The sequence below is a fragment of the Chelonoidis abingdonii genome, chromosome 6 (genome assembly GCF_003597395.2).
Source record: "Chelonoidis abingdonii isolate Lonesome George chromosome 6, CheloAbing_2.0, whole genome shotgun sequence".
Lineage (NCBI taxonomy): Eukaryota > Metazoa > Chordata > Testudines > Testudinidae > Chelonoidis > Chelonoidis abingdonii.
The window spans coordinates 124,065,154-124,078,766 of record NC_133774.1 but is presented as its reverse complement, the minus strand read 5'-3'; the positions used below and the strand labels follow the sequence as shown (position 1 = coordinate 124,078,766).

At 47.3% G+C, this 13,613-nt stretch overlaps 1 protein-coding gene across 1 annotated transcript; it reads left to right on the top strand.

Moving 5' to 3' along the window:
• The first annotated feature begins 3,211 nt into the window (after window positions 1–3,211).
• SLC46A2 (solute carrier family 46 member 2) lies at window positions 3,212–13,441 on the top strand. The gene is made up of 4 exons (XM_032763588.2): window positions 3,212–4,681; window positions 7,341–7,424; window positions 9,891–10,047; window positions 12,221–13,441. The coding sequence occupies exons 1-4, from the start codon at window positions 3,958–3,960 to the stop codon at window positions 12,276–12,278; spliced, it is 1,023 nt and encodes a 340-aa protein (XP_032619479.2). The 5' UTR covers window positions 3,212–3,957; the 3' UTR covers window positions 12,279–13,441.
• The last annotated feature ends 172 nt before the right edge of the window (window positions 13,442–13,613 follow it).

Below are 13,613 nucleotides of genomic sequence, written 5' to 3'. Positions count from 1 at the left end.
ATTAGTTAGGCTAGCTCTGGCTCTACTTGTCCACCCTCCTCACGGGGAATGTTTGACAAGTCAATAACGTCCATCAGCAGCCATATGGCTTCGCGCTCATGCAGTAGCAGCTCATGCAGTTGGTTCCCGAGGTCCCAGGTTTGATCCTGCCTAACGACGACCAGGATCAGTCAGTGTTACAAGAACACTAGTGCCGCTTCTGCATCACGGGGACCCAAACCCATACAGCTAGTTACAAATGCTAACAAGGTATGAATAACTTTCCATTGCAGGATCAACACACTCACTCCTAGTAGGTAGCCAAACCCATCTCATTTCCTCCTCCTACAGGCTGAGAGCTCAAGTCTAGGGAGACATACATGCTGCTTCCATTACAGTCAATGGGATATTCACAGGGGTGAAAGTAATTTAAGGGACTTACTTACTGGTACACAGGGCCAGGGTCCTGAGCAAGGGTGGGACTTAGAGTGGGGCCTTTAAATCCCCAGGCCCTTTAAATTGCCACCGGAGTCCTGGGGCTCCCGGTTGCTGCTGCTACCCTGGGGCTCTAGCGGCAATTTAAAGGGTCAGGGGCTACAGGAGCCCAGGGCCCTTTTAAATTGCTGGACTGGGGAAGCTGTCCCCTGCCAGTACAGTTGGCTGTGTACTGGCTCTTGCCAGTTTGCCATACAGGCTTACTTTCACCTCTCGATATTCATGTAAGGGGGTGTCTGACCTATCGGAGTCAGTGGCAGTCTTGCCTTAGTGAAAACTAAGAGTTTAGGCCCAATAGAATGTTTTCTGGCTGCTTTGCTACAGTAAACAGTTCTTCACCCAGACAGCATGTTACACCATATCTCCTTGGCCTGATTTTGGATTAGTTTCTGGGTGGAATTTAAGGTGTTGACTTGGCCTAAATAGTTTCAGACCTGCCTAAATGAGAGGCCAGACTGCCACAGGTGTGCTCAGAGGTGCTCAAGGGAGAGGGCCAGTTTCAGTTGCTGAGTTGTCAGCTGGGTGACTCCCTTCCTTCCTTCCTTCCTAAGCACCTTGGCTTGTGAGAGCCCCGCTTCGTTGACCTCAAGGTGATTTGGCTGAGAGAGGTGGCTGATGCTGTTTGATTTCTCATGTATGTTGTGCAGCTATATGGCTATATTCAGACACGATAGTGCAGCCTGGAAGAAAGGTTTGGGTCCCAACAGGGAGGTGTTACATAACATTGGTCTGCATCTCAAGCATGGGCGGCAGGTATCAGCTGTGCCTCCCCAAACAGCCAGGTGTGGCCACGCCCATGCTCTGTCCCCAGGCCCCTCCTGCGGTGGCCCCTGCTGGTACTCTGGGTTGGGGGATAGCGCCCCCCAGCCAGTGGGTCACGCGCTGCCCATGATCTCAAGTAACATCACTGAAGTTTAGAGATTGGCGTCTGTCCCTGCATCAGCATGATTTTGGGATAGCTGCAGTACATAGCATGGCCTGTGCCCTGCAGATCTTGCTTGTGGCTTTGCTAACTAAGTTTTTTGCCTTTGCTAACCTTCCTACTCCTACTTAAAGATTGCTCTCACACCTGATCATCTGTCACGTGGGTATTTCACCTGCTTTTGTTTCTCAGATGCTGGAAATCCTAGCGATGGGGGAGAGACAAGATCCTGGTTTACACAAAGCAAACACAACACCCCTCCCCTCCCAGCAGCCTCAGTGCAATGAGACAAATAGTGCAATCACTGGCCAATCAGTCCCTGATATTTTGCTGCTTTTTTGCATTAGATTTAAATGTCTGTAGAAGGATGCAACTAAAAAAATCCCCCAAGGAGTTAATTTATTGAACAAAACGGTATAAAATACCACCCCCCACGGTCCAATTCCCCTCCCCTCAAGGGCTAGGGCTAGACACAGATTTTATTTCTCCTTCTGTCCCTCCCTGTTTCCTCCCCCCACCCCGATATCAGTGGGGTGCTCAGTCATGGCTGTTGAGCTTAGCCAGTCCTATCATTAACAACGCTAGGCACTCGATAGTTCCACTGTGTTGCAGATGGTTGGATACCTACCAACCATTAGCTACTTTCTTCCAGGGGCTCACTCCTGGTTATTTCTAGTGCACTGTCACCCTGGGAGCTAGGCACCAGGCAGATCTGGCTAAGGCAATGATGTCCAAGTCTCGCATGTATTCCAAGGGGCTCCTACCAACACGCTGCCTCTGAGTTCTGCTTCCAGAGCTGATGCAGTACTAGAGGCGACTCGAAGTTGCTTTCCATCTCTCTACATCAACCATTTGGAGCCCTGCTTGGCCAGACAAATCTTGCTGATGATGAGAAAGAGGAAAAGAGGGTCCTCTCTTGGGGAATGCTGCAGTGTATGCAGAATATGGGCCCTTCCCCTGCTCCCTGGATCAATGAGCACAATGCTCCCATGGGGCCGATAGCAGTGGGGCCAAAACGCTCCCTGCGTACAACTGCTCAGCTGCATCAGTACCTGCTTGGCCCACCAGCCCAGCGACGAGGCAGCAAAGAGGCAGGGGAGCCCTAGGCAGGACCCAATGCCTCAGAAAAGAGAGGGTGGGACATGGAGATGGAGTCAGTATTTTTTCCCAGAAGCAGGAATGGAGCTAGGCTGGCGTGTAGCCCTTCTGGTGGGCTGATTTGATGGAAAGAGGCTGCTTTGGGAGACAGGTTGGGTAAGACAATCTTGCAAAAGCACAGCTGGTCACAGAACGTATCCTGCGAGTCAGCCTCCCTTTTCCAGTTGCCTCACTGCTCCTGGTGTCTCAGCACCCAGGAGAATGCAGGGGAGGGGGTGATGTTGTCACACATTTTCCACTATGTGTCCTGTTACTCACCACGGCTACTAACTCCTCATCTCACTGGTTACTCAGCTAGTGTGGGAAGGGGGTTATTGCTAGACTCAGCTTTCCCATCAGGAGCGTCTGCATTTGAGAAGCACAGTGAAGCTGAATGCACACAGGAGTGGCTGTGGAGAGAAGTCAGTGCAACAGCTTTGTTTTTGTTTGAATTTCCTTCCTCAATTTGCTGGTCAAATTGTTGAAAAGGGGGTTTTTTGGTTGTTGGGTTTTTGTTTTGTTTTTTTTTTGGTGGGGGGGGGAGAAGGGTAAACAGGTTCAAAAGCCACCAGCAGCAAACAGGGTGCATGAAGGGGGCAACAGAGCGTGGGAGGGCTACTGTCCCATGGCCTCAGCCCTCTCCACCACCCCCACAGCTAGACATCGCTACTGCTTTGCTGTGATTCCTTTTGCATGCTTCAGCTCGGGGGTGGTGAAACATTAGCCACCACCAGGGGACAGTCACTTCCTCATGTGAGACAGAAATTCCCCAAGGCAGGACCATGTGACCTTTTTGAATGCACACCAGAAAGAGAGTGGAGAGTGTGCTCCATGCACACAAAAGCTTCCTGGGCACAGGCAGGATTGAGAGCGGAGTCATTTGCTGCCCGGGGCTGCATGTGGCTGGAGAGGAGGTGCAGCCAGCGTTGCTCTCACACAACTCTGTTTCTGTACTAACTTGCAGACGTTAGCGACTTTCGGTTTTAAGACCAGAACTTTTGGACCTGCTGTCTCCAGCACAGCTCCCTACGCCTCTTCCCTCCCCACCCACCTCCTTGCCAGTAACCATCATGGTTGGAGGGATGGCGGCGAGGACCTGGATTGAGCCTATGGTGGCCGGCGCCCAGGTAGCCAGCTCCTTTTAAGACACAGGGCTGCTGCTCGTGGTGAAGAACTACTACAACCGGACCAACTCAACCGCCCCGGCACACTTGCTTGAGGATCAGCAGCAGAAAGCTGTCTCTGACTTCTACATCATCTACAACTTGGTCCTGGGCCTCAGCCCCTTGTTGACGGCCTATGGCCTGGCAAAGCTCGGCGACAAGAAGAACAGGAAGATCACCATTTGCTTACCTCTCCTCGGCTATCTAGTCTCCAGGTCCCTCCTGCTCCTCTTAATCCTGCTGGAGTGGCCTATTGAAGTGATGTACGGAGCTGCGGCCTTGAATGGTCTGACAGGAGGCTTCACCACCTACTGGGCGGGCGTCATGGCTCTGGGGTCTCTGGGCTCCTCTGAAAGCAGGAGATCGCTGAGGCTGATTGTTATTGAGCTGACCTATGGGATGGCGGGCTTCTTGGGAAGCATAGCGTCTGGGCACATCTTCGTCCATTCCCACATAAGTTATCGACAGGGAACTGTGCTAGTGGCCTGCAGCATTGGCTGCTATGCCTTCTGCTTCCTCTACAGCTTCTTTGTTCTGAAAGTCCCGACGCCTGAAGGCACCTGCCCAGCTTCCACAGCTCACAGCAAATGCAAGGACGTAGATCAACCTGACAATCAGCTGGCCGAGGATGAAAGAACTGCAGGGAGTTCAGGCTCCTGTGAGGACGAGGGGCACAGCCCCCTGGCACCATCAAAACTCATCATTGCAATGCTCTTCACCGGGGCGGTCTTGTATGACCTAGCAGTTGTGGGAGCTGTGGATGTGCTCCCACTGTTTTTGCTTAAGAAACCTTTGAGCTGGGGCCCCGTGGAGATTGGCTACGGCAATGCTGCTGGCTATATGATCTTTATTACCAGTTTCCTGGGGGTCTTTGTGTTCTCCAAGTATTTAAGGGACACAACTATGATCATCATTGGGATACTGTCCTTCAGCGTCGGCATTCTCATCATGGCCTTTGTGCGACGGACATTCCTGTTCTACGTGGGTGAGTCGAACTGTGACATGATTGGTCACAGCCACTGCCAGTGAGAATTATTGATCCCTATGTACCCGAGGTGGCAGGCAGGCTGAGAGAAGGGAGATGCTTAAGTGACATGCTTTAGCAGTAGTGTAAGGCTCTTTGTGGTCACTTCAATGAAAACCTCAGAGCAGGAAACACTGAGAGAGAGAGAGAGAGAGAGAGAGAGAGAGACTTTCCAAAGAGGATCTTCTAGCCCCAGTAAATTATTCACCCACACAGAATTCTCGTATTACATCAGGGTTTAAAGATTAAAAGGTGAACATGGTGACAGTGTAAGAAGCAATTTCCTCCTTCTGTGTCCTCCCTCACGCATATCTCATCCTTGCTACCTCATTACATGGTTGTCCCTACTTCCCCTGGATGGGCGTGGGGGCAGCAGAAAGGCCATCAAGAGCAGACCCGTGACTCCCCCCTCTGCTCTTCCTGAGATGGTAGCAGGCCCCTTGCTGCCTCAGCAGCCACTTTGAGGCTAAGGTGCAAAATTCTGATCAGCTCTGAATTTTACCTAAATGTATGGGCCCTTAGCTCTGAGGTGTTTCCCCATCTTTGCTGGATTAACAGTGTTAAACTTCATGTCACATGGTGGCTTCAAGGAGGGATTTGGGTGCTCTACCTATCGGGTTTTTTTTTTTTTTGGTAAAGTCATTTGTTTTAAATACTAGTTAGTGCGGATAATTTTTCACTAGATCATATCCCAGATCTAAACTGCTGAAAGGCAGCTTTGCATAGGAGAAAAAAACCTTTTCAGCTATTAATACTGGTCAAACAACTTAGTGCCCTAACTATGGGTAATATTGCTCCTTGTAAGGAAAAGCCTGTGGATGAGAAGGAAGAAAGTTTTGGTTACCTTAGCAAAGATGAAATGGAGGCATCCTAGGGCCTTGAACTGATTGGACAAAGTTTTGTTTTGTTGTTTTAACAATAAGGGACAGCTGAGGTTGGTGGGAAGCCTAATTGTCACCAAGAGCTAGTGTAGCAGTTTAAAAGATTAGCATTACGTACTCAAAATCCTGAACTTTAAGTAAGAGACCCTGTCTACACTACAGCCTATGCTAGCAAAATGGATGGTGCTCGGGGGTGTGAATACCCCCCCCCCGAGTGACATAAGCATTCATGTGCACAGCACTATTTTGGCGGGACAGCTTCTCCTGCTGACATAGCTTGTTGTTCATAGAGGTGTCATTTTCATGCCGATGGCAGAGCTCTCTCCCATCAGCCCAGAGCATCTTCACTACACACACACACACTGCAGAGGCACAGCTGTATTGTCAGAGCTGTGACGCTGCAGCGCCGTACATATAGACATGGCCAAATTGGACAAGGTGGGTGAGGAATTATCTTCTAGTGCACCAAATTCTGTTGGTGAGTGAGACAGCTTTTGAGCCAGACAGAGCTCTTCTGCAGGTCTGGGAAAGGCACTCCCAGCACAAATGCCAGGTGGAACAGATTGTTTAGCGTAAGTCATTCGCACATATTGTAAGGGACCATTCCATGTAGAGTATCCCATTAACACCGCTCCAATCACTGGACAAAAAGAGGGGGTTAGTGGGTCACAGATATAAATGGACAAGGGCTAGACAAGGATAGACCAAGGCGGCCTCTTGACCCTCTCAGGTTAGAGAGGGAGGGTCTGGCTGAGTTTGGCAGTAGGAAGCAGTTGCTGCAGCATAAAGTCTGTATCCTTTAGTGACAGTGAGCAGCTGCAAGATTAAAGTTTGGTAAACACAGCAAGAGAGAGAGAGGGGGGGGCCTCTACCATTTAGCTTAAGATCTCCATGCTGAAAGACCCACAGGGACACAGTGCTAAGGGAGAGCAAAACAAAAACAAACCAAACAAAGTCTGTGTGATGCTGTTGTACCCTGTATCAATGGAAGCTGAAAGTCCACTGAAAATTTTTCTTTCTGGAGATAAGGTGGAATAGTAAAGAAACACAAGGGAATGGACTTTCTAAACAGCTTTGCTCATTCAACATAGAGACATGGTGAGGGAACAAGGTTTCAGAGGAATAGGGTAGGAAAAAGGGTACTTGGTTAAATAGCTTCCATCACCACCCTCTACTCCTGCATGGTTTGTAAGATGTTATTTAATACTTGTATTGCAGTAGCACCTGGGAGCCCCAGTCACAGGGACCGGGACCCTGATGTGCTCGGTGCTGTACACAAACAGAACAAAAAGACAAGTTGTGCCCCACAGAGGTTGCAGTCTAAGGCCCAACCAACAGCAGAATTATCGCTTTCCTAGATAATACCATCATCCTATAAAACATCCTGCCTGTGCATGAAGCTAGGACCCTAAGGGCATGAGCTCCAGCGGAGTAACCCTCTTTGCTGACTGGTAGAGTCCCCTCCACACATGCGGGCTAGCCACTGGAATGGGACAATGACCTCCCTGAACACAAAGATTATTTTTTAATATTGTGGGGGAACTGAAACCAAGTAAAGCTGCTACGACCGAAAGAACCATATTGCCCACAACACACACTGAATCCTACAGTCAACAGCTGTTGCCTGTGATTTGCTCAACACCTCCTCACGTCTGATCTGAAATGTATGGTATCACCATAAGAAACTGCTGTTTTGACAACAGGTACTGATGAACACTACCCATTTATTTGTGTTACAGCTCGGGCCATAATGCTGTTTGCTCTCATCCCCTTACCAACCATCAGATCTCTGTTATCCAAACAAGTACAAGGATCATCCTATGGTGAGTAACAAGATTTGTGGGTGTGCTGGTGTGTAGGGGAAGGAGGTTCAGGAAATGGGACAGAAACCCAATTATGGCTATTGCTCTCATTCACTGTCAGGTGGAAGAACAGGTTAAGTAAGTATCAAGTGCTGCCATCTGCTTAATAAAACCATAACAATTAGAACTGGGGAAAACCATTTGGAGTGTTAGGACGAGCTCGTCACTGTTCCCCTTCAGTTTATCCAGCTCTTTCAGCACATTGTGGGAGATTACTCAATGATCAAATTGCAGTAGAAGAAGGAATTACTGCAGGCAGTTATGCCACAGCTCAGCTTCATGCCCCTACCGGCTGAACAGAAAGGAAGCAAGGTTGGAGCAAACCACCAATACCTCTCTACCTGCCCTGCCTTCCCATTCAAACACTGATGATTCCAGAGTTATCAGAGCTACTTAGCACAGAGATGTTTAGATATGTTGGCTCTCATCCCTAGGCCAGCTGTCTCAGCCACTGGCGACAAGCCACTGGTATAGCTGTGGTAGTGCAAATACCTAGACCATCTCCATTGGCAAAAGGGGGAGAGGCTTTTTGAACAGATACTTTAATCAAACCTCCCCCCAGCTGTGTAGAAACAACTGAATACCTTTGAGCTGGTTGCACTGTGAGATCTTAAAGGTGCAGAACTGTCCCCAAACAGGCCTAAAGAGGGGGTTCCACTCTAGCTAACTCACCTTTTTTTGCCCATGTACACAGAGCCGCAAGGGTAGACTGTAGTTTGCAACAGTGGGGTTGCTTCTCCTTTTGGAATTTTTGCCTATCTACATTAGAAGGGTGTAGCCACATCAGCACACCAGTGGCTGGCAACCAATGGCTGAAATTGGAGCTGGGTAGACCAGGCCCTAATCACAGCCCTGGACAAGTCTAAGTGGTCATAATAGGTTCAGGTTCCCTTTACAAAGGGCTACTTTATAGATAGGATTGGGATATTCTAGACATGGATAGTAAAGGCAGTACAGTGATGAAACCAGAGTTATAAGCAGATGTTAGATGCTAACCATCCACCATTTATTAAAACGTTAAGCATTTATAAACCATTTGTAAATGGATCCTTAAACTGGGGCCAGCTACAATTCTTCTTAACTCTAATCTCCATCCTTCAGAGAGCAATGAGTCTTTGTGCTACATCATGGTCAGCAGAAGCACAAGCTAGAACAATGACGACATCTAATAGTGCTTCATAGCTGGGACCCTGCATAGTTTGGTGTTGCAGAATTTAAGCTTTCCCTTTAAAATAGTTAGATTTCTCATCCTTACAGTCTTCAAGATAAAAGCTTCTGCATGTGAAATAGTGAAGTGTTCTCTTACAGAATCTACAGCCAAGCCACAATGAAACCGTAGCTCTATGGCCAATATAATTTGTACCTATTCATCATAATATGCCATTGCCTCTGAAACCTAGTGATGAGGCTTTACAATATCACCACTTAACTGACACTGCAGAAAGTCAGCTGGGATGAGTTTTAATAGCACATCACCACTTTTTCCCCAGCCCCCAAGCAGCCTGCTGATCATAATCACATTAATCCTTTCCTAGGAAAGTGTCACCTTTTGGCACTGTGACAGCATGTTTCAGAAGTTTGACCTGCATAATAATGCTTTAATCCAAGGGTCCTCTGACTTTTGTAGTGGTGACCCCTTTCACATACCAAGCCTCTGAGTGCAACCCCCCCTTAAATATATTTTAAAAAGTGTTTTTAATGTACACCACACCACCATTATAAATGTTGGAGGCAAAGCAGGGTTTGGGGTGGAGGCTGACAGCTTGTAACCCCCCCCTGTAATAATCTTGTGACCCCCTGAGGTGTCCTGACCCCGTTTGCGAACCCCTGCTTTAACCAGTTACCTGTTTCTTTCCCCTACCTTTTCTTCTCCTGTTTGACCCTGCAGAAAGGTTGTGGGTAGTTAGAGAGATCGAAATCACTACATTCAGATCTTATTCTAATGGCCATGGGCGTAGGCAGCTATGGGATTAAGTGGTTGCCTAAGAAAAGTCCTAGCAGCTAAATTCAACCGAAATGAAACTGTTCCAAGAGCATGTGGTGCTGAGATTTTGCTTCAGGGCCTGGCTCCAGTTATAAAGATGAATTTGCTTTTCATGAGAATGGATGATGAGGGCATTAGTAAAGAAGAAAGCTCCAACACCCACACAAATCGCAGCTACTTAAATGAGTTTTTGTTGATTCCTTAACAGAGGTGGTCCACAATTACGGGGGAGGAGCTGAGGCACTTTCTTCTAGTCTGAAGTCCTGGCACAAGGGTGGTCTTGTCTACAGGTTCCATGTTATCCAAAATGACATTTATTGTGTGTCAAAGGGCCTGGCTCCAGACACGGATGTGGCTTTCTGTCCATGTTAACTCAGCCAGAGCCTCAAAGAAAAGGAAAACCACTCTAGGTAAAGAGTAACTATTTATCTGCTTGTTTACAGGTAAGGTGTTTGTCTTGCTGCAGCTGTCTTTAGTGATCACAGGGGTAGCTACATCCACAGCCTACAACAAGATCTATCAAAACATACTGGACTGGTTCAGCGGGTTCTGCTTCATTTTGTCTTGTGTCATTGGCTGCTTGAGTATCATCCCCATCAGGTAAGGAGGGGGAAGGATCTTGGTTAAGGGTCCCCCCCCCCCCTTAAGTGACTTGCAAAAGGAGGGAAGGGGAAAAAATCAGATTACATATCTAAAAACAAAGGCACTCTGAGCTGACTTGTTCCTTTAAAAAAAAAAAAAAAAAGGCATTGGAGCATTCCTGGATAGAGTTTAAACTAGCATCATGTGCAACAGAATGAAAACAGAGAGAAGAAGGATTTCTAGACAGCCAGTTTTATACTTTAACACACTTAACACCTGTGACTCACTTGGTGGAGAAATATCTTTACCCGAAGGAGTGCAAGTGTTAATATACGCTGATATCCTCCACAAGTCCCAGCAAGAGCAGATTTGATATTACAAAAGATAACAGGTGGACAGAAAAAAAAACAAAAACATTCTGGCCTTCTTTACATATCAAAGCAGCAAAAAGCCACCAGTTAAAAGAAATACGAGTCCTACGCACCACAGGGAAGACTAGGGCCACACTACAGCATAAGTTGACATAAGCTCTGATGCTCAGGAGTGTGAATTAGCCATGTCCCTGAGTGACATAAGTTATCCCATCTTAAGCACAGGGTGGACAGCACTATGGCTGCAAGAGAGCTTCGAGTGCTGGTCACAGGGACTGACGTAATTAAGCTGACAGGAGAGCTCTCCACGATTGACTTAGAGCGGTTACGTTACAGAGCTTACAGGGTGCAGTTGTAAGCTCTCTAGTGTAGCCATAGCCTAGACTTCAACAGACCTAGCAGAGGAAACAGGACCTGACATTCCTTTCCAAGCTGCATGACATGCAACAGCAATACATAGGCTCAGAGAAGAAATCATTGTTTTTTCCACAGCCAGGTACAGTACCCACCTCTGGATTTTTTCTCCCTGGAAGGACAGAGCTGAGTCACATCTCAATGAGCAACTTAAAGCCATTTTTACCTTAGAGGAGACCATGCTGAGACAGGTTTCAGAGTAGTAGCCATGTTAGTTTGTATCTGCAAAAAGAATAGGAATCCTTGTGGCACCTTAGAGACTAACATTTATTTCTGCATAAGCTCTCGTGGGCTACAGCTCACTTCTTCGGATGCATAGAATGGAACACAGACAGGAAATATGCTGAGACATTCTCCCCCCAGTTTGTAATTACTCAGTGCTAATGGCAGAGGCATTTAGAAAAAAAAGAAAATAAATGCTTCTTAAATGGAAGCCAATTTAAACATGTTTGTAAGGGCAAAACATGTGACATTTCCTCTGCTACCTGCCCTTCATGCTGACTGCGAGGGGGAAAAGGGAGACAGGAATAGTCACCTAATCATTCTGTGCCCTCTCAATCAGCCCAGCAACCCTATGGTACAGGTGACAGTGTAGTTACAACATGCAAGAGGTTACAATGTATTTAACACCACAGCAGCACTGCATGCGGTTCCATAACTGGAACAGGGTGGTTAGTACTCAACACAAGGCCACTCGCAGACAAAAAGCCCTGGCTTTACTCGTCTACATCTTTCACAGTACCTAGCAGTCTGGTCTCAGGTGAGGTCACTTCCCAGGCCACCCCCTGGCATGCAACTCCCGGGGCATTGTGTCAAATAGTGGCATCTCTACAACTCAACGCCCATGAGTTAATTAACAGCAATAAAGTGGAAACTGCAGTTCTGGCCCCTAGTGAGAATCCTTTCAAAAGGATGATCCTGTAACTCTCATGGCTCATTGAATCCTATGGGCTTAGCTGGTGGCTGCTGCTGCTACCACCACCACCTGTGAGTACTGGGTCTTTAGCAGGAGAGGCAACCTTCATACCTATCCCTTCTCCTGTATGTGCTGGTTACTGAGCTAGGACTTTTCCCATCCTTTCTACAAGGTCAGTGCACAATTACCAGTTACCAACTAGTTTTAAGCAAGCACCACTGCTCAAAGCTGTTTAAGGCGATTACACATACTGAACCACATATGCCTCCTCCCCATGGCAGTTAGCTTACAACGTGCAATTTCTGTGATCTAGCGCATGGCTAACACATAAAAGTGACTGTACGAATACTTGTGAGAAACCAGACTAGTTAGCAATCTGAAACCAACTTCCCATTATGCCAAATTCCTTCTAGAAGAATGATACCAAAACCCATCAAAGCTGGCTTTTGAGCAGATGTTCACATTCTCATCCACATTTTACTTTCTGCAGCATTGTGGCCTACAAGCAACGCTCGACGTCAGGCTCCCTTGAAATCCTAGCAGAATGATGGTCTGTCATTGCAAGTTTTAGCTCTGGGTGTCAGGCTAGAGCACCTTACTGTATTAGGCAGCTCAAGAGGACAACTGATGGAAGACAGCTCTTCACGCCCGCCACACTAGTTTTAGTCACTATGGATTTAGGCTGAAATTAAACACGTTAGCTTAGGTGACAGCAGACAAGTATCCATGCCACAGACTGCTCTCCTGGGTAGCCCATAGGCTGAGGCCAATGAACATACCATCTCCCTCACCCAAGGGAAGAGGAGCTTGTATTGCTGCATCTGCAGGACAGAAGTGGTAGACGATCTTTGCTGGACTTAGTCCAGCAGTACTTGATTTCAAATTTATGCCAGTGGAGGGGATTATACCATCTTGGCTGCTAGTCCCAAAAACCTTTAGTGTGGTGGTAACATTTGGCACCAGAGCTCTGCCAGGCCATAGAAATAACTACCTCCATTCAGCAGCAGCGCTGCCTGGAGGAATTTACAGACAGGCAAGAGGGAAGGAGAATTGCTGCTAAGTCAGTCCTGGAAGGGAGGATTAGGTTTGTCAGAATAGGTACAGTTTACATAAGCCTAAAAATTTCCCTTACCTACCCTCCAATTTAATCTGCAAGGGGAGGGTAAGGCATAGAAAGAGAAGAGGGATATAAAAAGGGCCAAACTCCTTTATAGAAGGAAACCCCTTTTCAGAGTGATGCTGACCTGAAGGGAAGATAGAGCTCAATCCTTTGTTTTGTCACTCTAGAGATGATTGCAAGTCCTTCAGGGCCTGAACTGTCTTATTCTGTGTTTGTAGAACAGCCTAACCCCTTCTCTCTCCTCCCCACACCCACTGTAAACCTACTGATCATCTTGAGAAACCACAACACTTTTTATAAGCTGGATCATAGTCAGACCATCAGGGACTGTTGTACAAGATCAGTACAGGCACAGCTTCTGCACCTGCAATGAAGTAGGAGCAGAGCTCATGCAGGACACTCTTTCAGAGCATACTGTAGATGCAAAATTGAAGAAGTTGTTACTTCATCAGCAGCCACTATTAACAGTGTTAAACTATTTCTGAAAGGCATGAGGACCCAGAAATATGTAGAATTTAGCAATTAAACTGACTTCCCCCATGTATAAACAGTAAGTTGTAAATCAATGCATCAATAAAGAATGACTGAACAGGTGTATGTGCTAAGTGCTTTGACACAGTGCCATTGGAGACAGCATCTGCAGGACATAGATAACAGGATTCAGAAACCCTCTGCCAAACACCAGGCCCACCAAACCAACATATCCATGCAGTCGTGTGTGGGAGGGGACAGTAATCATTTGAGCAAAATAAGTACAAGTGCA

Bases quoted from the DNA above. Each gene is read 5' to 3' on its own strand.
- SLC46A2 (XM_032763588.2), top strand. From the start codon at position 3,958: ATGTACGGAGCTGCGGCCTTGAATGGTCTGACAGGAGGCTTCACCACC. The intron at 4,682-7,340 runs GTGAGTCGAACT...TTTGTGTTACAG, and splicing joins GACATTCCTGTTCTACGTGG to CTCGGGCCATAATGCTGTTT. The intron at 7,425-9,890 runs GTGAGTAACAAG...GCTTGTTTACAG, and splicing joins AGTACAAGGATCATCCTATG to GTAAGGTGTTTGTCTTGCTG.